Below are 25191 nucleotides of genomic sequence, written 5' to 3'. Positions count from 1 at the left end.
CCCCCCACAACGTCGCCGCCAGCTACCTACAATAATTAACCCCTAATCTGCCGAGCGGACCTCACCGCTACTATAATAAAGTTATTAACCCCTAATCCGCCTCACTCCCGCCTCAATAACCCTATAAGAAATAGTATTAACCCCTAATCTGCCTTCCCTAACATCGCCGACACCTAACTTCAATTATTAACCCCTAATCTGCCGACCGGATCTCGCCGCTACTCTAATAAATGGATTAACCCCTAAAGCTAAGTCTAAACCTAACACTAACACCCCCCTAAGTTAAATATAATTTAAATCTAACGAAATAAATTAACTCTTATTAAATAAATTATTCCTATTTAAAGCTAAATACTTATCTGTAAAATAAACCCTAATATAGCTACAATATAACGATAATATTGTAGCTATTTTAGGATTAATATTTATTTTACAGGCAACTTTGTATTTATTTTAACCAGGTACAATAGCTATTAAATAGTTAAGAACTATTTAATAGCTAAAATAGTTAAAATAATTACAAAATTACCTGTAAAATAAATCCTAACCTAAGTTACAATTAAACCTAACACTACACTATCAATAAATTAATTAAATACAATACCTACAAATAACTACAATTAAATAAACTAACTAAAGTACAAAAAATAAAAAAGAACTGTTACAAAAAATAAAAAAAATATTTACAAACATTAGAAAAATATTACAACAATTTTAAACTAATTACACCTACTCTAAGCCCCCTAATAAAATAACAAAGACCCCCAAAATAAAAAAATGCCCTACCCTATTCTAAATTAAAAAAGTTCAAAGCTCTTTTACCTTACCAGCCCTGAAAAGGGCCATTTGCGGGGCATGCCCCAAATAATTCAACTCTTTTGCCTGTAAAAAAAAACATACAGTACCCCCCCCAACATTACAACCCACCACCCACATACCCCTAATCTAACCCAAACCCCCCTTAAATAAACCTAACACTAAGCCCCTGAAGATCATCCTACCTTATCTTCACCATGCCAGGTTCACCGATCCGTCCTCCGAAGTCTTGATCCAAGCCTCCGAAGTCTTCATCCAAGCCCAAGCGGGGGCTGGCGATCCATAATCCGGCTGAAGTCTTCTATCAAGCGGCGGCTGAAGAGGTCCAGAAGAGGCTCCAAAATCTTCATCCTATCCGGGAAGAAGAGGAGATCCGGACCGGCAACCATCTTGATCCAAGCGGCATCTTCTATCTTCATCCGATGACGAACGGCTCCATCTTGAAGACCTCCAGCGCGGATCCATCCTCTTCTTTCGACGTCCAACTGAAGAATGAAGGTTCTTTTAAGGGACGTCATCCAAGATGGCGTCCCTCGAATTCCGATTGGCTAATAGGATTCTATCAGCCAATCGGAATTAAGGTAGGAAAATTCTGATTGGCTGATGGAATCAGCCAATCAGATTCAAGTTCAATCCGATTGGCTGATTGGATCAGCCAATCAGATTGAGCTCGCATTCTATTGGCTGATCGGAACAGCCAATAGAATGCGAGCTCAATCTGATTGGCTGATCCAATCAGCCAATCGGATTGAACTTGAATCTGATTGGCTGATTCCATCAGCCAATCAGAATTTTTCTACCTTAATTCCGATTGGCTGATAGAATCCTATCAGCCAATCGGATTTCGAGGGACGCCATCTTGGATGACGTCCCTTAAAAGAACCTTCATTCTTCAGTTGGACGTCGAAAGAAGAGGATGGATCCGCGCTGGAGGTCTTCAAGATGGAGCCGTTCGTCATCGGATGAAGATAGAAGATGCCGCTTGGATCAAGATGGTTGCCGGTCCGGATCTCCTCTTCTTCCCGGATAGGATGAAGACTTTGGAGCCTCTTCTGGACCTCTTCAGCCGCCGCTTGATAGAAGACTTCAGCCGGATTATGGATCGCCAGCCCCCGCTTGGGCTTGGATGAAGACTTCGGAGGTTTGGATCAAGACTTCGGAAGACGGATCGGTGAACCTGGCATGGTGAAGATAAGGTAGGATGATCTTCAGGGGCTTAGTGTTAGGTTTATTTAAGGGGGGTTTGGGTTAGATTAGGGGTATGTGGGTGGTGGGTTGTAATGTTGGGGGGGGGTATTGTATGTTTTTTTTTACAGGCAAAAGAGCTGAATTATTTGGGGCATGCCCCGCAAATGGCCCTTTTCAGGGCTGGTAAGGTAAAAGAGCTTTGAACTTTTTAAATTTAGAATAGGGTAGGGCATTTTTTTATTTTGGGGGTCTTTGTTATTTTATTAGGGGGCTTAGAGTAGGTGTAATTAGTTTAAAATTGTTGTAATATTTTTCTAATGTTTGTAAAAAAAAATTATTTTTTGTAACTTAGTTCTTTTTTATTTTTTGTACTTTAGTTAGTTTATTTAATTGTAGTTATTTGTAGGTATTGTATTTAATTAATTTATTGATAGTGTAGTGTTAGGTTTAATTGTAACTTAGGTTAGGATGTATTTTACAGGTAATTTTGTAATTATTTAAACTATTTTAGCTATTAAATAGTTCTTAACTATTTAATAGCTATTGTACCTGGTTAAAATAAATACAAAGTTGCCTGTAAAATAAATATTAATCCTAAAATAGCTACAATATAATTATTCGTTATATTGTAGCTAGATTAGGGTTTATTTTACAGGTAAGTATTTAGCTTTAAATAGGAATAATTTATTTAATAAGAGTTAATTTATTTTGTTAGATTTAAATTATATTTAATTTAGGGGGGTGTTAGTGTTAGGGTTAGACTTAGCTTTAGGGGATAATCCATTTATTAGAGTAGCGGCGAGATCCGGTCGGCAGATTAGGGGTTAATAATTGAAGTTAGGTGTCGGCGATGTTAGGGGGGGCAGATTAGGGGTTAATACTATTTCTTATAGGGTTATTGAGGCGGGAGTGAGGCAGATTAGGGGTTAATAACTTTATTATAGTAGCGGTGAGGTGCGGTCGGAAGATTAGGGGTTAATAAGTGTAGGTAGGTAGCGGCGACGTTTGGGGCGGCAGATTAGGTGTTAATAAATATAATATAGGGGTCGGCGGTGTTAGGGGCAGCAGATTAGGGGTACATAGGGATAACGTAGGTTGCGGCGGTGTACGGAGCGGCAGATTAGGGGTTAATAATAATATGCAGGAGTCAGCGATAGCGGCGGCGGCAGATTAGAGGTTAATAAGTGTAAGGTTAGGGGTGTTTAGACTCGGGTTTCATGCTAGGGTGTTAGGTGCAGACTTAGGAAGAGTTTCCCCATAGGAAACAATGGGGCTGCGTTAGGAGCTGAACGCTGCTTTTTTGCAGGTGTTAGGTTTTTTTTCAGCTCAAACTGCCCCATTGTTTCCTATGGGGGAATCGTGCACGAGCACGTTTTTGGAGCTGGCCGCGTCCGTAAGCACCGCTGGTATTGAGAGTTGCAGTTGCGGTAAATATGCTATACGCTCCTTTTTTGGAGCCTAACGCAGCCCTTCTGTGAACTCTAAATACCAGCGGTATTTAAAAGGTGCGGCCAGAAAAAAGCATGCGTAGCTAACGCACCCCTTTGGCCGCAAAACTCTAAATCTAGGCGATAGTTTGCAGTATGCATACATATATTCAGTATATATACACATGTAGCACTTATATATCCCTTTAAAACAATACCTTTAAGAAGTCAAGGCCTAGATTTAGAGTTTTGTCGGTAACGACCCGCGTTGCTAACGCCGGCTTTTTTCTGGCCGCACCATAAAAATAACTCTGGTATTGAGAGTCCACAAAAAGGCTGCGTTAGGCTCCAAAAAAGGAGCGTAGAGCATTTTTAACGCAGCTTCAACTCTCGATACCAGAGTTGCTTACGCAAGCGGCCAGCCTCAAAAACGTGCTCGTGCACGATTCCCCCATAGGAAACAATGGGGCTGTTTGAGCTGAAAAAAAACCTAACACCTGCAAAAAAGCTGCGTTCAGCTCCTAACGCAGCCCCATTGTTTGCTATGGGGAAACACTTCCTACGTCTGCACCTAACACCCTAACATGTACCCCGAGTCTAAACACCCCTAGCCTTACACTTATTAACCCCTAATCTGCCGCCCCCGCTATCGCTGACCCCTGCATATTATTTTTAACCCCTAATCTGCCGCTCCGTAAACCGCCGCTACTTACATTATCCTTATGTACCCCTAATCTGCTGCCCCTAACACCGCCGACCCCTATATTATATTTATTAACCCCTAATCTGCCCCCCTCAACGTCGCCTCCACCTGCCTACACTTATTAACCCCTAATCTGCCGAGCGGACCTGAGCGCTACTATAATAAAGTTATTAACCCCTAATCCGCATCACTAACCCTATAATAAATAGTATTAACCCCTAATCTGCCCTCCCTAACATCGCCGACACCTAACTTCAAACATTAACCCCTAATCTGCCGACCGGAGCTCACCGCTACTATAATAAATGTATTAACCCCTAAAGCTAAGTCTAACCCTAACACTAACACCCCCCTAAGTTAAATATAATTTTAATCTAACGAAATTAATTAACTCTTATTAAATAAATTATTCCTATTTAAAGCTAAATACTTACCTGTAAAATAAATCCTAATATAGCTACAATATAAATTATAATTACATTGTAGCTATTTTAGGATTAATATTTATTTTACAGGCAACTTTGTAATTATTTTAACCAGGTACAATAGCTATTAAATAGTTAAGAACTATTTAATAGTTACCTAGTTAAAATAATAACAAAATTACCTGTAAAATAAATCCTAACCTAAGTTACAATTAAACCTAACACTATACTATCATTAAATTAATTAAATAAAATACCTACAATTACCTACAATTAAACCTAACACTACACTATCAATAAATAAATTAAATACAATTCCTACAAATAACTACAATGAAATAAACTAACTAAAGTACAAAAAATAAAAATGAACTAAGTTACAAAAAATAAAAAAATATTTACAAACATAAGAAAAATATTACAACAATTTTAAACTAATTACACCTACTCTAAGCCCCCTAATAAAATAACAAAGACCCCCAAAATAACAAAATGCCCTACCCTATTCTAAATTACTACATTTCAAAGCTCTTTTACCTTACAAGCCCTGAACAGGGCCCTTTGCGGGGCATGCCCCAAGAAATTCAGCTCTTTTGCCTGTAAAAAAAAACATACAATACCCCCCCCCAACATTACAACCCACCACCCACATACCCCTAATCTAACCCAAACCCCCCTTAAATAAACCTAACACTAAGCCCCTGAAGATCTTCCTACCTTGTCTTCACCCTACCAGGTTCACCGATCCGTCCTGAAGAGCTCCTCCGATGTCCTGATCCAAGCCCAAGCGGGGGGCTGAAGAGGTCCATGATCCGGCTGAAGTCTTCATCCAAGCGGGAGCTGAAGAGGTCCATGATCCGGATGAAGTCTTCATCCAAGCGGGAGCTGAAGAGGTCCATGATCCGGATGAAGTCTTCTATCAACGGCATCTTCAATCTTCTTTCTTCCGGATCCATCTTGCAGACCTCCGACGCGGAACATCCTCTTCTCCCGACGCCTACTAGCCGAATGACGGTTCCTTTAAGGGACGTCATCCAAGATGGCGTCCCTCGAATTCCGATTGGCTGATAGGATTCTATCAGCCAATCGGAATTAAGGTAGGAATATTCTGATTGGCTGATGGAATCAGCCAATCAGAATCAAGTTCAATCCGATTGGCTGATTCGATCAGCCAATCAGATTGAGCTTGCATTCTATTGGCTGTTCCGATCAGCCAATAGAATGCAAGCTCAATCTGATTGGCTGATTGGATCAGCCAATCGGATTGATCTTGATTCTGATTGGCTGATTCCATCAGCCAATCAGAATATTCCTACCTTAATTCCGATTGGCTGATAGAATCCTATCAGCCAATCGGAATTCGAGGGACGCCATCTTGGATGACGTCATTTAAAGGAACCGTCATTCATCGTTCAGTCGTCGGGCAGGATGGATGTTCCGCGTCGGAGGTCTTCAGGATGCTGCCGCTTCGCTCCGGATGGATGACGATAGAAGATGCCGCCTGGATGAAGACTTCAATCGGATGGAAGACCTCTTCTGCCCCGCTTGGATGAAGACTTCGACCGGATCATGGACCTCTTCAGTCCCCTGCTTGGGCTTGGATCAGGACATCGGAGGAGCTCTTCAGGACGGATCGGTGAACCTGGTAGGGTGAAGACAAGGTAGGAAGATCTTCATGGGCTTAGTGTTAGGTTTATTTAAGGGGGGTTTGGGTTAGATTAGGGGTATATGGGTGGTGGGTTGTAATGTTGGGGGGGGGGTATTGTATGGGGTTTTTTTTACAGGCAAAAGAGCTGAAATTCTTGGGGCATGCCCCGCAAAGGGCCCTGTTCAGGGCTGGTAAGGTAAAAGAGCTTTTAACTTTAGTAATTTAGAATAGGGTAGGGCATTTTGTTATTTTGGGGGTCTTTGTTATTTTATTAGGGGGCTTAGAGTAGGTGTAATTAGTTTAAAATTGTTGTAATATTTTTCTTATGTTTGTAAATATTTTTTTATTTTTTGTAACTTAGTTCTTTTTTTTTTGTACTTTAGTTAGTTTATTTCATTGTAGTTATTTGTAGGTATTTTATTTAATTAATGTATTGATAGTGTAGTGTTAGGTTTAATTGTAGGTAATTGTAGGTATTTTATTTAATTAATTTAATGATAGTATAGTGTTAGGTTTAATTGTAACTTAGGTTAGGATTTATTTTACAGGTAATTTTGTAATTATTTTAACTAGGTAACTATTAAATAGTTCTTAACTATTTAATAGCTATTGTACCTGGTTAAAATAATTACAAAGTTGCCTGTAAAATAAATATTAATCCTAAAATAGCTACAATGTAATTATAATTTATATTGTAGCTATATTAGGGTTTATTTTACAGGTAAGTATTTAGCTTTAAATAGGAATAATTTATTTAATAAGAGTTAATTAATTTCGTTAGATTTAAATTATATTTAATTTAGGGGGGTGTTAGTGTTAGGGTTAGACTTAGCTTTAGGGGTTAATACATTTATTAGAATAGCGGTGAGCTCCGGTCGGCAGATTAGGGGTTAATAATTGAAGTTAGGTGTCGGCGATGTTAGGAAGGGCAGATTAGGGGTTAATACTATTTATTATAGGGTTAGTGAGGCGGATTAGGGGTTAATAACTTTATTATAGTAGAGGTGCGGTCCGCTCGGCAGATTAGGGGTTAATAAGTGTAGGTAGGTGGAGGCGACGTTGAGGGGGGCAGATTAGGGGTTAATAAATATAATATAGGGGTCGGCGGTGTTAGGGGCAGCAGATTAGGGGTACATAGCTATAATGTAGGTGGCGGCGCTTTGCGGTCGGCAGATTAGGGGTTAATTATTGTAGGTAGCTGGCGGCGACGTTGTGGGCGGCAGGTTAGGGGTTAATAAATATAATACAGGGGTCGGCGGTGTTAGGGGCAGCAGATTAGGGGTACATAAGTATAACGTAGGTGGCGGTCGGCAGATTAGGGGTTAAAAAAATTTAATCGAGTGGCGGCTATGTGGGGGAACCTCAGTTTAGGGGTACATAGGTAGTTTATGGGTGTTAGTGTACTTTAGAGCACAGTAGTTAAGAGCTTTATGAACCGGCGTTAGCCCAGAAAGCTCTTAACTACTGACTTTTTCCTGCGGCTGGAGTTTTGTCGTTAGAATTCTAACGCTCACTTCAGACACGACTCTAAATACCGGAGTTAGAAAGATCCCATTGAAAAGATAGGATACGTAATTTACGTAAGGGGATCTGCGGTATGGAAAAGTCGCGGCTGAAAAGTGAGCGTTAGACCCTTTTTTGAGTGACTCCAAATACCGGCGGTAGCCTAAAACCAGCGTTAGGAGCCTCTAACGCTGGTTTTGACGGCTACCGCCCAACTCTAAATCTAGGCGATAGTTTGCAGTATGCATACATATATTCAGTATATATACACATGTAGCACTTATATATCCCTTTAAAACAATACCTTTAAGAAGTCAAGTTAATTAATTCTGTTCTGTTGTTTGCTCTGCTGCCTTGCTTTCAGACAGTACTTGCTTATCTCAAAGGGAGGGGGAGTCACATTCCAATGGATACACTGCTGTGAGAAGCTTGCTATGTACTCACTTTTGTTTTTGGAAAAACTGAAAGCTACCTAAAACATTGCTACAAAATGATTGACATAACACGTAGTCAAGCTTGTTACACTAACTATTTTAATTAGTAGGACTTGCTAAAGTGATTAGACTAGATTAAAATGAGGAATGGTGGGATTGAGGAGTGATTGAATCAGACGAGTTTGCTGACTAGATGACATCTGAGGGAGAATATATCTGCTACATCTGCAATGTACAGAAGTAACGCATTATAGTTTAATAATAATTTGCTTGATAAGCTGATTAATATGATTGTAATACATTCATAATAAACACTGCTATTATACTGCATTTTTGTGTGGACCTCCAGTTTTGTCAATAACAGTGAAAGAGTGAACCCCTGTCCCCCAGACGTCACACCAATTGTCTCTCAAGTTTAGCAGCAAGTCAAAAGGAAAATTAAACACAAAAAAGGGTCTAGAATGCATATGAAATAACAGCTATGAAATAGTTTCAGCATATTTTTGCATCAAAAAATGATTGTTAAATCTATTGAAACTAACAGTAAAGGTTAGATTTATTTATCAAGGGCTTGGTGAATTCTCCTTTATATTCGCCTCAGAGTTCTCTGCAGCTCGCTTAGAGAGGCGCACGGTGCTCAGAAATGTATCAAAATATTGCACGTATTAATTTGCGCTGTTTGGAAGGCGAGCTGAGGCTAAAAAAGTAATTTCTCCTGATTTATAATTTCAAACCCGTGTTTGTTTTTTTAGGTAGTGTTTTTTGCCGTCTTCAAGTAATCTATTACATTTGCGTTTTACATGGGGCAAATTTGTGCATTCATTTTGGTGAGACTATTCAATACATTTTTTACTTAACTTGGTTATAATAATGACTCTTTATAACTATAACACATTTAAATTTGTTAATAGATTTTTCGTTCTTTGTGGGGCAATTTTGTGTTCTATATTTGGCATATGTGCGTTCTATATTTTGTCCCTGTATTTTGAGCCTTTGCAAGCGCATATTTTCTTCATTCTCAGGTCTTTCTTGGCGCCTAGCCAAAGATCGACCTGCAAGAATCAGAAATTACTCCATCAGAAATAGATCGACACGAGCGCAAAAACATGACAATTTATAATGCTATTCTCCTCAGTACCTATGCAGAACTATAACGCGTGTATTTTTAGGAAAACTTTGCTTTCTTCGAAGGCGCAAACAATTGATAAATTGTTAACTGGGTGTAATTCTAAGGCAGACTGTGGGAAATGTGACTAAAACTAGCAAATTTGACACTTTTTTTAAGCACACTAGTGCGCCTTGGCGAACTAAACAAGAGTAATGTATATTTGAACTCGCCTAATTTTACTTTGCAGTAATAAATCAGAGGATTCAGTCGTATGCGGATTTATAGGCGAAATTGTAAGAGAATTGCTTTGATAAATCCTGCTCTAAGTTCTGTGCACAACTGATCACTAAAGGACAGATTGCTCATTGGCTGATAAATGCTACTGTATTGATAGACAGGGACGCACCCATACTTCTGTTACACAAAGGTGACTTGTGGGAATTAGTCTACAAGTGTTTTGGGGTGGGCCGTGGACATGTGGTAGGAAACGGCAGGTTGTGTTATAGATGGGGTGCGCATGTGCCGCAGAATCCAAGATGGTTGAGAATTCTGCTCATTTATAAAAAAAAAATGTTTTAATTCTAGGAGAATACAACTCTGCTCAAAAGTGTAATACATTTTATAAAAATCTGTTTTAGATGCAACAAGAAAAAAAATAATTTAATGTCGTAGAATCACTGTGTTGCCATCACCTGTTTCTTTATTCTGAAACGCTTTTATTTCTTGTAGTACTTAACGAACTCACGGACAGCGTACAGAATGAAGGACAAAAAGCAGAGGATTCTGAACCACGCTCTGGATATAATTTACCTGCTGACTGGAGAGGTGAGAATCACTGTGAGAATAATATTATGGCCATTATTCAACATCAACCTGCCAATTTGCGTCAAATCTCGCGTAAAAATCAGGAGTCAGTATTTATACCTGAAATACAAAGCACTTCAGTCGATGCGTGAATTGTTGCAGACAAACGTATGTACTTGCAATATTTCATGCTTCTGGTAGCCATATTGGTTTGGAATACTCATCAAAAAGCGTCAAGAATACAAACACACTTGTATTTTCGCTGCAAATCTTCACCGCCTACGTCCTGGCAAGCACCATTGTAAGCAACAGAGGAAATCGAGCTGGAAAGCAGAAAAAGTACTTGTATATGCATAATTCCTTATTTTATTTTTACTCAAATGAAAGATGTCATCATTTGTATGTCTGTAGGCAGAACCTCGTAAGTTAAGTAACAGAGAAAAAAAATACTGAAAAATGAGGGGCAATTTTTTTTTCTCATGATTCAGAAAGAGCAGCAATTTTCTTATTTACTCCTATTATCAATTTTTCTTCGTTCTCTTGGTATCTTTATTTGAAAAGCAAGTGTAAGCTTAGGAGCCGGTCCATTTTTAGTTCAGCACCTGATTGGTGGCTACATTTAGCCCCTAACACTAGCCCCTGCAACATTTAGCCTCCGATAAGCAAGCGCTACCCATGGCTCTGAACCAAAAATGGGCCGACGCCTTAGCTTAGATTGCTGTTTTTTCAAATAAAGATAGCAAGAGAACGAAGAAAAATTGATAATAGGAGTAAATTAAAAAGTTGCTTAAAATTACTGTTCTATCTGAATCATGAAATAAAACATTTGGGTTTAGTATCTCTTTAAAGAGACAGTCTAGTCAAAATTAAACTTTCATGATTCAGATAGAGCATTTAATTTTAAACAAATTTACAATTTACTTTTAGCAATACATTTACTTTGTTCTTTTGGTATTCTTAGTTGAAAGCTAAACCTAGGTAGGTTCATATGATGGTTTCTAAGCCTTTGAAGGTCGCCTCTTATCTCAGTGCATTTTGACAGCTTTTCACAGCTAGGCAGTGCTACTTTATGTGTGCCATATAGATAACATTTTGCTCACTCCCGTGGTGTTATTTATGAGTCAGCACTGATTGGCTAAAATGCAAGATTGTCAAAAGAACTGAAATAAGGGGCAGCCTGCAGAGGCTTAGATACAAGGTAATCACAGAGCTAAAAAGTATATTAATATAACTGAGATAAGGAGCAGTCTGCAGAGGCTTATATACAAGGTAATCACAGAGGTAAAAAGTATATTAATATAACTGAGATAAGGGGCAGTCTTCAGAGGGTTAGATAAAGGGTAATCACAGAGGTAAAAAGTATATTAATATAACTGAGATAAGGAGCAGTCTGCAGAGGCTTAGATACAAGGTAATCACAGAGGTAAAAAGTATATTAATATAACTGAGATAAGGAGCAGTCTGCAGAGGCTTAGATACAAGGTAATCAGAGGTAAAAAGTATATTAATATAACTGAGATAAGGAGAAGTCTGCAGAGGGTTAGATACAAAGTAATCACAGAGGTAAAAAGTGTATTAATATAACTGAGATAAGAAGCAGTCTGCAGAGGGTTAGATACAAGGTAATCACAAAGGTAAAAAGTATATTAATATAACTGAGATAAGGAGCAGTCTGCAGAGGGTTAGATACAAGGTAATCACAGAGGTAAAAAGTATATTAATATAACTGAAATAAGGAGCAGTCTGCAGAGGGTTAGATACAAGGTAATCACAGAGGTAAAAAGTGTATTAATATAACTGAGATAAGGGACAGTCTGCAGAGGCTTAGATACAAGGTAATCACAGAGGTAAAAAGTATATTAATATAACTGAGATAAGGAGCAGTCTGCAGAGGGTTAGATACAAGGTAATCACAGAGGTAAAAAGTATATTAATATAACTGAGATAAGGAGCAGTCTGCAGAGGGTTAGATACAAGATAATCACAAAGGTAAAAAGTATATTAATATAACTGAGATAAGGAGCAGTCTGCAGAGGGTTAGATACAAGGTAATCACAGAGGTAAAAAGTATATTAATATAACTGAAATAAGGAGCAGTCTGCAGAGGGTTAGATACAAGGTAATCACAGAGGTAAAAAGTATATTAATATAACTGAGATACGGAGCAGTCTGCAGAGGGTTAGATACAAGGTAATCACAGAGGTAAAACGTGTATTAATATAACTGAGATAAGGGGCAGTTTGCAGAGGCTTAGATACAAGGTAATCACAGAGGTAAAAAGTATATTAATATAACTGAGATAAGGAGCAGTCTGCAGAGGCTTAGATACAAGGTAATCACAGAGGTAAAAAGTATATTAATATAACTGAGATAAGGAGCAGTCTGCAGAGGCTTAGATACAAGGTAATCACAGAGGTAAAAAGTATATTAATATAACTGAGAAAAGGGGCAGTCTGCAGAGGGTTAGATACAAGGTAATCACAGAGGTAAAAAGTATATTAATATAACTGAGATAAGGAGCAGTCTGCAGAGGCTTAGATACAAGGTAATCACAGAGGTAAAAAGTGTATTAATATAACAGTGTTGGTTATTCAGAACTGGGGAATGGTAATATGGGATTATAAGTGCTATTGTTTGGAGGGTTTTCCGCTCACAAGCAAACTGCGCTCAAAGTAAACAAGCGCACAAGTGAAACCCGGTAATCTCTAACTTCAGATATTGCAACTGTGTTAACTTCTTCTACACATAGACTTTAATGGAGTGTCCTTTCAAAAAAAAAACTTACTTAACCCACACTGCGTAAGACCTACAACGCTAAACCCGAAGGTATTTATGAATATTTTACATTCCAATGTTCTTCACAGAGAGACCTATTTATCAAATGTCTGTCGGACCTGATCCGACAGTGCGGATCAGGTCCGACAGACACCTCTGAATGCGGAGAGCAATACGCTCTACCTATTCAGCATTGCACCAGCAGCTCACAAGAGCTGCTGGTGCAACGCCGCCCCCTGCAGACTCGCGGCCAATTGTACTCGATCGAGTTGCATTGTGGTGATGTGTGCTCAGAGCAGGCGGACAGGTTATGGAGTAGCGGTCTTTAGACACGGGCCCTCAAGCTCCATCCTGAGCTTGATAAATGGGCCCCATAGAAGAAAATTTTCTTTTTATTTTTAAATATATATTTGTATGTATATATAATATACTATATACATATGTGTGTGTGTATATATACTATATATATATATGTGTGTGTGTATATATACTATATATATATGTGTGTGTGTATATATACTAAATATATATGTGTGTGTGTATATATACTAAATATATATGTGTGTGTGTATATATACTATATATATATATGTGTGTGTGTGAAAAAAAGAGAAAGAGAACAGCACTCCTGAGATAGAACAAAAGCTAGAATAACTTCCATGCCTGTTCATTTATGTTGCAACTCAGGGTGCGCGTTCTTTTAGCACACTATGCCCCTTCACAGAGAAACAATATCCTGTAGCATATCAGTCTGATCCTGCCCAATGACAGTCCAGCGCCGAAATACCAGGCAATTCTTCTCTGAACAAGGGAAGCAACAACCCCAGACGATCGTTTCGGCCTTCTGTGGGCCTCCTCAGTGAGGTGCAGTTGTATCTCTCTAAGGGCATGTGTGCACGGGGTCCACGTCTGGATTACCCATTACTCTTAGGGAGACCCAAGAGTAATTTACATATGCAAAAAAGGGGGAGGAGAACAGCACCCCTGAGATAGAACAAAAGCTAGAATAACTTCCATGCCTGTTCATTTATATTGCAACTCAGGGTGCTCGTTCTTTTAGCAAACTATGCCCCTTCACAGAGAAACAATATCCTGTAGCATATCAGTCTGATCCTGCCCAATGACAGTCCAGCGCCGAAATACCAGGCAATTCTTCTCTGAACAAGGGAAGCAACAACCCCAGACGATCGTTTCAGATACAACTGCACCTCACTGACGAGGCCCACAGAAGGCCGAAACGATCGTCTGGGGTTGTTGCTATCAGATATCTGAGATGTCTGATATTTTTTTTTTAATATCTATATGATTATATACAGGTGTATATATATATATATATATATATATATATATATATATATATATATTTAAAAATACAAATAATATTTTCTTCTAAGTGAAGAAGATTGGAATATAAAATATTTACAATAACAACACATTAGAACACATTATAAAATATTAAAAATGATTTTTCAAGTTTTGAGGTATTTAACTGGAAAGGGCTCCAAAGTGTATATGTATGTACCCTTAACCCTTACACTTTACGCAAGGTTTTCACTCGTTCTAACCCGATGTGCGCAAATTTTATTTTTGCTCAAGCACCCCTGTTTACTTTCAACTTATAATATGCGCGCAAGTTAGCACAGTCGCGGTATTGCTTATCTCAACCCGCACTAACTTTAGCTCGACACTTGTAGTCTAGCTCTGAATTGGAAACCGCGTGTAGGCTCAGCAAAAGGTCTCCTGCTGTAAACAAAAGATCAGTAAAAAGTATCACCATAATGGAGAGTTCATGAGACAGTTGTTTTCCCCTATGAAGTTTATGACTTTATACAAACCACCACAAACATACTTTTTAATGAGACATTCTAATAGAGTAATAAAGTGCTTTAATTTGTTATGACCAAATAAAGCAAATTATTCCATTTCAAAGCTAATGTAAAATTCTCTATAATATACTACAAGTACTTTTGTAGTAAGCCTGATGGCTGTAGACTAATAAATACATTTATCCATATGGTAAAATGACTAACTTAAAGGGACAGTATATACTTTTGAGATTGTAATAAAAATGTTTAAAGGGACATTCTAGTGAAAAGGATGCTGGGAGACTCCCAGACTGTGCCCATAGCTCCAAGACATTTCCACAGACTGCCCAAATTCCACCCTCATTACCAGGACGTTGTTCCTTTACGTGCTGTCCCAGGTTATAATATGCCACAAAGGTTAAGAGGTACATTCTAGCTTCAGGCACACCATTGGTAATATGTTCTGACGTATCCCTTTTATTATTTAGGAATACGTTATTGTGAAGAAGAATTCCCTCTGTGATGGCATTGAGCTGAGAGCTGGGCAGGTGAGTACTTGCCAAAATATATTGGCCCTTATTTATCAACGTCTTGACAACTGCTTCTGCAGCCGAGTTACCCATAAACTCTTTCAATGTGCACATACTGTGCAATAATGTGAACACGTTTGCATTTACTGTCCCTTTAAGTTCAGAATAGCTGATAAAATTCTGATGACCTTATTACTTTCAACAGGACAGATTTTCATGAATTTAAAGGGATGGAACCCCCCCAAAAATTCACACAACACATATCATTTAAAAAAAAGTTTCCAATTTACTTCTCATATTTAATTTGCATAGTTTCCATGATATTCTGTTGAAGAAATACCTAGGTAGCATCTGCAGCGCTACATGACAGGAAATAGTGGATAACATTCTTGCAAAACTGCTGCTATATAGTGCTCTAGAAATGGGCCGGCTCCTAAGTTTACGTCCCTGCTAATAGAAGTAAATTAGAAAGTTGTTTAAAATCGCATGTTCTATCTGAATCATGAAAGAAAATTTTGCGGTTTTATATCCCTTTAAGATTTTTGCGAATTCCTAAAGGGTGGTCAGATACTGCGTTATTTTATATTCGGTCTAGTGAATCTATCGTACTGTAAATGCGCTGAATAGGTTGTGTGTGTTTCAGGTCCCTGTAAACTGTGGTGACGATGCTGTGTATTTCGCTATGGATGAGTGGGATTATATAGAGGGACACCAGGAGGTTTATAAAGAAGTCATGACGGAAGATCAGAATATCCCAAATAATATAAAAAACTCCACCAACCGAGACTCAGGTAAGTGCGTCAATCCTGAGATATTTTTATTATTATTTTCAGGTATTTGTAGAGCGCCAACAGATTCCGCAGCGCTAATATATAATAACCTGAAACCTAACGGAATTTACTGTACTGCTCTGACGGCATCAGAACGACGTTCCCATTGGAGCCTATGGAGGTGCGCTCTTGTGAGCGCAAAGCTTGCTAACAATTCGAATGCAAGCTTTCATTTGCGTTGCGCTTTACTCGTAATACCAGCGTATATTAGCGTGCGCTGGTATTACTTAGTAGAGTGCTAATATCGCTTGCACGCTCCACTTGTAATCTAGCCCTTGAAGGGACATTCTAGTCAAAATTAAAGGTTCATCATTCAGATAGGGCATGCATTTTTAAACAACTTTCTAATTACTTTTATTATCAAATTTGCTTTGTTCTTTTGGTATTCTTTATTGAAAGCTAAACCTAGGTAGGCTCATATGCTAATTTCTAAAACCTTGAAGGCTGCCTCTTATCTCAGTGCATTTTTACAGTTTTCACAGCTAGACAGTGCTAGTTTGTGTGTGCCATATAGATAACATTGTGAAGTGGAGTTATTTATGTCATCCCTGATTGGCTAAAATGCAAGTCTGTCAAAAGAACTGAAATAAGGAGGCAGTCTGCAGAGGCTTAGATACAAGGTAATCACAGCGGTAAAAAGTATATTAATACAACTGAGATAAGGGGCAGTCTGCAGAGGCTTAGATACAAGGTAATCACAGAGGTAAAAAGTATATTAATATAACTGAGATAAGGAGCAGTCTGCAGAGGCTTAGATACAAGGTAATCACAGAGGTAAAAAGTATATTAATATAACTGAGATAAGGAGCAGTCTGCAGAGGCTTAGATACAGGATAATCACAGAGGTAAAAAGTATATTAATATAACTAAGATAAGGAGCAGTCTGCAGAGGCTTAGATACAGGGTAATCACAGAGGTAAAAAGTATATTAATATAACTGAGATAAGGAGCAGTCTGCAGAGGCTTAGATACAAGGTAATCACAGGGGTAAAAAGTATATTAATATAACTGAGATAAGGGGCAGTCTGCAGAGGCTTAGATACAAGGTAATCACAGAGGTAAAAAGTATATTAATATAACTGAGATAAGGAGCAGTCTGCAGAGGCTTAGATACAAGGTAATCACAGAGGTAAAAAGTATATTAATATAACTGAGATAAGGAGCAGTCTGCAGAGGCTTAGATACAAGGTAATCACAGAGGTAAAAAGTATATTAATATAACTGAGATAAGGAGCAGTCTGCAGAGGCTTAGATACAGGGTAATCACAGAGGTAAACAGTATATTAATATAACTGAGATAAGGAGCAGTCTGCAGAGGCTTAGATACAGGGTAATCACAGAGGTAAAAAGTATATTAATATCACTGAGATAAGGAGCAGTCTGTAGAGGGTTAGATACAAGGTAATCACAGAGGTAAAAAGTATATTAATATTACTGAGATAAGGAGCAGTCTGCAGAGACTTAGATACAAGGTAATCACAGAGGTAAAAAGTATATTAATATAACTGAGATAAGAAGCAGTCTGCAGAGGGTTAGATACAAGGTAATCACAGAGGTAAAAAGTGTATTAAAATAACTGAGATAAGTAGCAGTCTGCAGAGGCTTAGATACAAGGTAATCACAGAGGTAAAAAGTATATTAATATAACTGAGATAAGGAACAGTCTGCATAGGCTTAGATACAAGGTAATCACAGAGGTAAAAAGTATATTAATATAACTGAGATAAGGAGCAGTCTGCAGAGGCTTAGATACAGGGTAATCACAGAGGTAAAAAGTATATTAATATCACTGAGATAAGGAGCAGTCTGTAGAGGGTTAGATACAAGGTAATTACAGAGGTAAAAAGTGTATTAATATAACTGAGATAAGGAGCAGTCTGTAGAGGGTTAGATACAAGGTAATCACAGAGGTAAAAAGTATATTAATATAACTGAGATAAGGGGCAGTCTGCAGAGGGTTAGATACAAGGTAATCACAGAGGTAAAAAGTGTATTAATATAACTGAGATAAGGAGCAGTCTGCAGAGGGTTAGATACAAGGTAATCACAGAGGTAAAACATGTATTAATATAACTGAGATAAGGGACAGTCTGCAGAGGGTTAGATACAGGGTAATCACAGAGGTAAACAGTATATTAATATAACTGTGTTGGTTGTGCAAAACTTGAGAATGTGTAATAAAGGGATTATCTATCTTTTTAAACAATAAAAATTCTAGAGTGTTCCTTTAATGAACGGAAATCTGGTTATTTAAAGCATAACAGGATCTAGACTTGTGCGCAGCGGAAAAAATTGTTTTGGTTCGTTTCGGACCGATTCGGATGTTTCGAATTTCATTTTCGGATCGATTTTAATTCGGATACATTCGAATGCATTTGGATTCATTTAGATTCAAATAAATTCGGATGTATTTGGTTCAGATTTGATTAGTAAATTCGGAAGTTCCTTATGTGTTAGGTGTATTAGACTAGTATTATGTACTGTAATATTAGGTATAACCCATAGCAGAGTGATATAACCTAATATACTGTGCAATACTAGTGTATTTGTGATTAGTCCATGGCCATCCGAATGTAACGAATAAATCCAAACTAATTCAGATTTATTCGTTAGTTTCATTGCTACGGTAATTCGGAAATTCTAATCGATCCGAAGCTCCGAATTTGACAAATTCGTCCGAATTTCGATTCGGAACGAAACGAAACGCACATGTCTAACAGAAACACAGTAATCAGTTATTGACTCAATAGAGGTAGGTTTTATCTACTATCAGCTGCTGTTTAAACCTTATGTTGGATATTTACTAGGCATATATACTACACGCATATAAAAATGACTTAAAAGGTCCTTTATAAATCTAAAAAAGCTTTTTATTACATGATTTAAACAGGTGACTCTAAGTCAGAGAAAAGGGTTGAACGTACAGAGGAACTGCAAGTAATTTGTAGCTGGGAACCGCAAGGTATAGCCCTTCCTGTGGATATTTCAGCAGGTGAATATAAACCTGATTCAATTTATATGTGGCCCTCAAACACTCCAAAGAACCAGACAAATTTGTTTTTTCAAGTACACACCGAATTTATTTTAAAATGATATTTTATTTCAGAAGCATTGTTGGCATCAAAACTATATTAACAGTTTAAAACAGGAGTAGGCAAATTATGAGACACTAAAGTCAAAATTAATCTTACATGATTCAAATAAAACATGCAATTTGAAAGGGCTTTCCAATTCACTTCTATTATCAAATCATGCTCAGTATTTTTATATGCACACTTTGCAAGAGTTCAGTGTTTAAGTGTAGGAGTTTGTTATTGGCTTATGGCTGTCACATGATAATGGGGGCCGACAAATTGAAGTCAATTTTTCAATTTTAGATAGAGTTAAATTCATTAGTTGCAATGCAGTTGTGCTATAACTTTCTTTTTAATATAGATATAAAATTCTAATACCTACGCTCCACCAACTCAGCTAGAGCAGCAATTTTAAGCAAATTTCTAATTTACTCCTATTATAATTTTTTCTTTGTTATCTATCTTTATTTAAAAAGCAGGAATGTAAAGCTTAGGAGCCGGCCCATTTTATGTTCAGCACCCTGGAAAGTGCTTGCTTATTGGTGGCTACATTTTGCAAGTCAATAAGCAAACATAACCCAGGTTCTCAACCAAAACTGGGCCGGCTCTTAAGCTTTACATTGCTGCTTTTTAAATAAAGATACCAAGAGAATGAAGGAATATTGATAATAGGAGTAAATTAGAAAGTTGCTTAAAATTGCATGCTCTATCTGAATCATTAAAGAAAGAAAATTGGGTTAAGTAGCCCTTTAAAGGGACAGGAAACCCCAATTTTTTCTTTCATTGTTCAGATAGATTATACAATTTTAAACAACTTTCCAATTTACTTCTATAATCTAATTATCTTTATTTTGTTGGTATCCTTTGTTGAAGAAACAGCAATGCATATGGGTGAGCCAACAACATGAGGAATATATATGCAGCCACCAATCACCAGCTCCTAAGCCTACCTAGGTACTCTTTCTCAACAAATGATACCAAGACAACAAAACAAATTAGAAGTAAAGTAAATTTGAAAGTAGTTTAAAATGACCTGCTCTATTTGAATCATGAAAGAAAAAAATTCTGTTTCGTGTCCCTTTAAGTTTCTCCACTCTCGATCGACTCTTAAATAACTTTTTCTACTCGCACAAGCTGATTTGTTCATCTACAATTTGAAATTGCTGACTTAAAAATATTAAACGTGCGTTGCTAAACTGTCATACAATAAGAAAGCTGTGGGCGGAGCTTGGCGGCCATTTTCTGCTGCTAACAAATGATCATTATTTAAAAGTTTCATGAACTTCTTACAAGCTTATTTATAGATGTCTGGTATGTAACAATATGTGATAAAGAGACTTAAACTCTGTGAGCTAAAATGTCCACCTTAATCATCTTTGTTAATAATTTCCCCAGGTAACATTAAGACCGAAAGTGTATTAACTGGTGAAAATACAGAGGAGCCGTATACAAAGAACCATCTCAAAGCAGAGGAGACTCCTGAGGATACCTCAGTAGGTTAGTACAGGCCGTGACATTAGATTCCAGGTTGATGAAGCAAGTACTCTGTTAAGTGTAGCATATTGCAGGGTTAGAGTAAGTCTGCTGGATGTACTTCATCTTGTCTGGAGACATGAGGGGGGAAAAAAAACACAATTTTCACAGTCAAATTACCGGAAAAATGGGCAAAATAAAAAAATTAAAATAGATTTCATATTGTTTTGCTACTCATTATTAAACAGTTTGAGTTTAATGTTTTAGAAAAGTGTCTTTCTTGTATACAGTACGTACTGAAGTTTACATGGTTAAAACAATCAATATCTTACTGCCTGAAATCTTGCGGTGGAAAACTAGGGTACTGGGGTATCAGGCTCAGTTTATTGTCTTGTTCATAACGCCTAACATTTTACAGGAGATCAGGAGTCATGTGAGAGGCAGCCATAATGGGAGGAGCAGGGCACAGCTGTGTTATAGACTAGCCAGGGCATTCCATGGGTCAGGGGATGTTCTGAGAGGGAAAGATTTGTCCTTTCTTGAAAAAATACCGACAGGAAAGCAGGCAAACATCCAATATGTTGAAGCGCATATACGCATGTGCGAAACGCGTCTGTTATAGGGAGCACTACTCTGTACCCTAAGGCTCAATGTTAATAAACCAAAGGATTGTATATACTATGGGACTCAGCTGTTTTTTTTGTTCTATGTAAACATCTAATATGTGACGATCCTGCAGTATCCGGGACGGTTGGGAGGTTTGCTCGAGTGTTTATACATTGAAATGGAGATGAAATTAGATAACTGCTAGTAATAGTGTTTAAAAAACTGAAAATGTGTAAGGATTCCGCTCCATGTTTTACCTATGCCTTTTCCACTCACCTGACCTCAGCCTTACCTGTACTTAAGGCATCAGCTGACAGCAGACAGGTGCTTAATTATTACGTTTCTAGACTAGCTCTGAAGCCTGTCTGACTTCTACTTGCTGTGCGTTTATTCTAAAACCCACTTTGCTTTTCTACCAATTCTGGATCAGTTACCTCCTTGGGAGTACATATTCCATATTGCCTGTTTATATGGTCATAAGCTTACACAAAGTTTTACAGAGGCGAGTTTTGCTTTTTAGCGTGCACGCTACAACAGAGACTTACTTCATACTGCAGTGTGTTTGTTGCCGTCTCTCTCTGAGATTTCTATCACCTCTGAGCCTCTGAAGTGTTTCTCGTACACCGGACTCCTCCCCCCCTTTCACCGCAACACAGCGCAACTCTCCTACAGACAGCGTTCCACGGACCAAGCACCGGGACGTCTTACAAACAGCTCCGCTTCTGTTACACACGATCCGGTGACTGGGGGTAAGCGCTGTAGTTACGTTAAGGAGTTCTGTACAACTAAACATTGGACTTTACTTTTCCCTGCTGCTTTACTGACCGCAAGACTATCAGCACATGTGAACACTGATCTGTAGCATACAAACTAACAGAGTGTAAAACTGACAGTTTGACCTAAAACAGAACTGTTATATCTTACTCCAGCTCTAATAGCAACTTTGCCTGCTTTCTGGAACTCTGCTTCTCCTTACCAAAAGTTAATGTACTGTGAGCTAGCTGAAGTTAAAAGATCGCTACTAACAAGCTGATTTATTTTTTATGATTTCTTCCATACCAGCCTTTGTTTATGTTTATACTGTTGCTGTGACGTTCAACAGCAAATGTGATTTACATCACCCATTGCCAGACAAGACTCTGGTCTGCAATCCAATTACCTGAGAATAATAATTTCACTGAAAGCAGCTTGGTCTATGCTGTTCAATAGTCCATTTGCCAAAAGTGATACAAATCATTTATTTTTGCATTCTCTGCAGTTGTGATCCATCCTCACTCTCTACTAAATCCTTACAGAATAATTAAGCCCTTTAAACATGGATCCAGCAGAATTGCCCCAATTCGTTTACAACCTGTCTAAAAGAGTAGACGAACTCAGTCAAGGTCTTAGGGATCTAAAGGTTGAAAATGAGACATTAACAAAGGTTATAAGAGAGACAACCCCTCCCAAAGCAAAAGCTGCTGTATCTATTGTGGAACCACAGATTGCAGCACCTGATTTGTTCAATGGTGATAGGAGTCTCTATCGCCAATATAGGAATGCCTGCCTCCTCACTTTTAACCTTAAGCCACTTACATATCCTAATGATAAGATTAAAGTTCTCACAATGATCACCTATCTACGGGGTGAACCCCGAATCTGGGCAGACACCCTTTTCGAAACCAACGATCCTATTTTATCATCCCTACAGTCTTTTCTAGCAGTCATGGATGAACTTTATTCAGACTCAAATTTACAATTGACTGCAGAAAGTAAGATGCGGAAACTAAAGCAAGGCAACCGTCCTGTTGAAGTCTATATAACGGAGTTTAAACAACATGCCATTGACTCCCAATGGAACGTGATTGCCTTAAGAAACCAATTTCGTCTTGGACTCTCGGAAGCAGTTAAAGATGAGCTAGCCCGAACTGATCTCCCTGACTCCTTAGACGGCCTCATGAAGCTCTCAATGCAAATTGATAGAAGGCTTCGCGAAAGGAAGTCAGAGCGTCAAGTTGGGGATTCTTCTTACAAGAGATCTTTCCATCCTCCTCCAACTGCTTCTTCATCAAGTGTGCCTGAACCTATGGATATAGGCTTTATGCGGGGTCCATTGACCTCTGAAGAAAGGTTTAGAAGAAAATCGAAAGGACTGTGTATGTATTGTGGAAGTCCTAGCCATTCTATCCGCGAATGCCCCTCTCTACGCAAAAATAAAAACAGTAAGTCTCTCTTACATTTGACTTCTATGATTGTACATGATAAACCAATTCACTGTACTTTAACCCTCTCTTTACAGTGGGACAGCAATCGCATGACGAAAGAAGCTATAATTGACACAGGAGCCCAAGGGAATTATATAGATAAAGCTATTGTTGAAAAAAATAAAATACCTCTCATCACTAAATTGTCTCCTGTCTCTATACGGGTTGTAGATGGGTCTGAAATTTCTTCTGGTCCTATTACTCAGCATACAATTCCCATTCTTGTATCCACCTTAGGTTCACATCAGGAATACATCACGTTTGATGTTATTACCTCTCCTCTATTCCCCATTGTACTAGGGTTGCAATGGCTTCGTCTACACGAACCTGTGATCAATTGGAGTTCTTTGGAAGTTAAATTTGATTCACCATACTGCCACCAAACCTGTCTAAATCATTCTCTTCTGTTCCAAATGACAGAAACTCCACACATACCTAAAGTATATGAGAAATTTGCAGAGGTATTCAGTAAGAAGGAAGCTGATACTCTACCTCCTCATCGGTCGTATGACTGTCCGATCGACCTCAAACCTGGTACCACTCCTCCCTACGGTCATCTCTACCCTCTTTGCCAACCCGAGCTTGATCATTTAAAGACGTATTTAGATGAAAACTTAAAAAAAGGTTTTATACGTCTTTCGGTCTCTCCAGCAGCTGCCGGGTTCTTCTTTGTAAGAAACAAAGATAACTCCCTTCGACCAATCATCGACTTCAGGGAACTCAACAAAATTACTATAAAAAACAGGTATCCCCTACCACTCATCCCTGAACTCATTGAACGCCTCCAACATGCCAAAATCTTCACCAAATTAGATCTAAGAGGGGCTTATAACCTAGTCCGCATAAGAGAAGGGGATGAGTGGTTAACCGCTTTTAGGACAAGATACGGCTTGTTTGAGTACCTGGTAATGCCGTTCGGGTTAACTAACGCCCCGGCCACATTCCAGTATTTTATTAACGATATATTTCACGATCTTCTTGATACTTGTGTGGTCGTATACCTGGACGACATTCTAGTGTACTCAAACACGCTTGAAGAACATGTTAAACATGTTAGTTGGATACTCTCCAGACTCCAAGTCCATAGGCTATATGCAAAGCTAGAAAAGTGTGTATTCCACACCAAAGAAATAGATTTTTTGGGGTACTCCATTGGCCCAAAAGGTATCCAAATGCAGGTTAACAAAGTCGATTCCGTAAAAAACTGGCCACAACCAAAAAATAGGAAGGAACTACAACGATTCCTCGGGTTTAGCAACTATTATAGAAAGTTTATTAAAAACTTCTCTCAAATTGCTAAACCCCTCACTGTACTCACCAGTTCCAGTACACCTTTCACCTGGAACACCAAGGCAACCGAAGCTTTCAACTCATTAAAAAACTCCTTCTGCTCAGCTCCAATACTTCAATTTCCTGACCCTTCCCTCCAATTCATTTTGGAGGTGGATTCCTCAGATTATGCCCTTGGAGCTGTTCTCTCGCAAAGATGCAGTATGACCCAACCACTACATCCAGTAGCTTTCTATTCCAAAATTCTTTCTGCACCTGAGATGAACTATGCCGTTGGTGAAAAGGAACTCCTGGTGATAAAACGTGCCTTTGAACATTGGAGGCATCTCCTGGAGGGCACCATCTTACCAATAATCATCTTCACCGATCACCGTAATCTCGAGTTCCTACAGAGAAATAAAACTCTCTCTAGTCGACAGGTAAGATGGAGCCTATACTTCAGCAGGTTCAATTATCAAATCATCTACAGGCCCGGCTCTAAAAACGGAAAGGCGGACGCACTTTCCAGA

At 38.4% G+C, this 25191-nt stretch overlaps 1 protein-coding gene across 1 annotated transcript in view; it reads left to right on the top strand.

The window, feature by feature from the left end:
* LOC128636637 (uncharacterized) overlaps positions 1–25191 on the top strand; it is a 73857-nt gene that overhangs the window by 32865 nt on the left and 15801 nt on the right. Inside the window, exons 3-7 of the mRNA XM_053689629.1 lie at positions 9982–10077; positions 15125–15184; positions 15810–15957; positions 18887–18988; positions 20466–20567. Coding sequence (XP_053545604.1) covers positions 9982–10077; positions 15125–15184; positions 15810–15957; positions 18887–18988; positions 20466–20567 — 508 coding nt within the window. The remainder of the gene's footprint in view (positions 1–9981; positions 10078–15124; positions 15185–15809; positions 15958–18886; positions 18989–20465; positions 20568–25191) is intronic.

This window comes from Bombina bombina, chromosome 7, assembly GCF_027579735.1.
Source record: "Bombina bombina isolate aBomBom1 chromosome 7, aBomBom1.pri, whole genome shotgun sequence".
NCBI lineage: Eukaryota > Metazoa > Chordata > Amphibia > Anura > Bombinatoridae > Bombina > Bombina bombina.
This window is presented reverse-complemented; position numbering and strand designations above follow the sequence as displayed.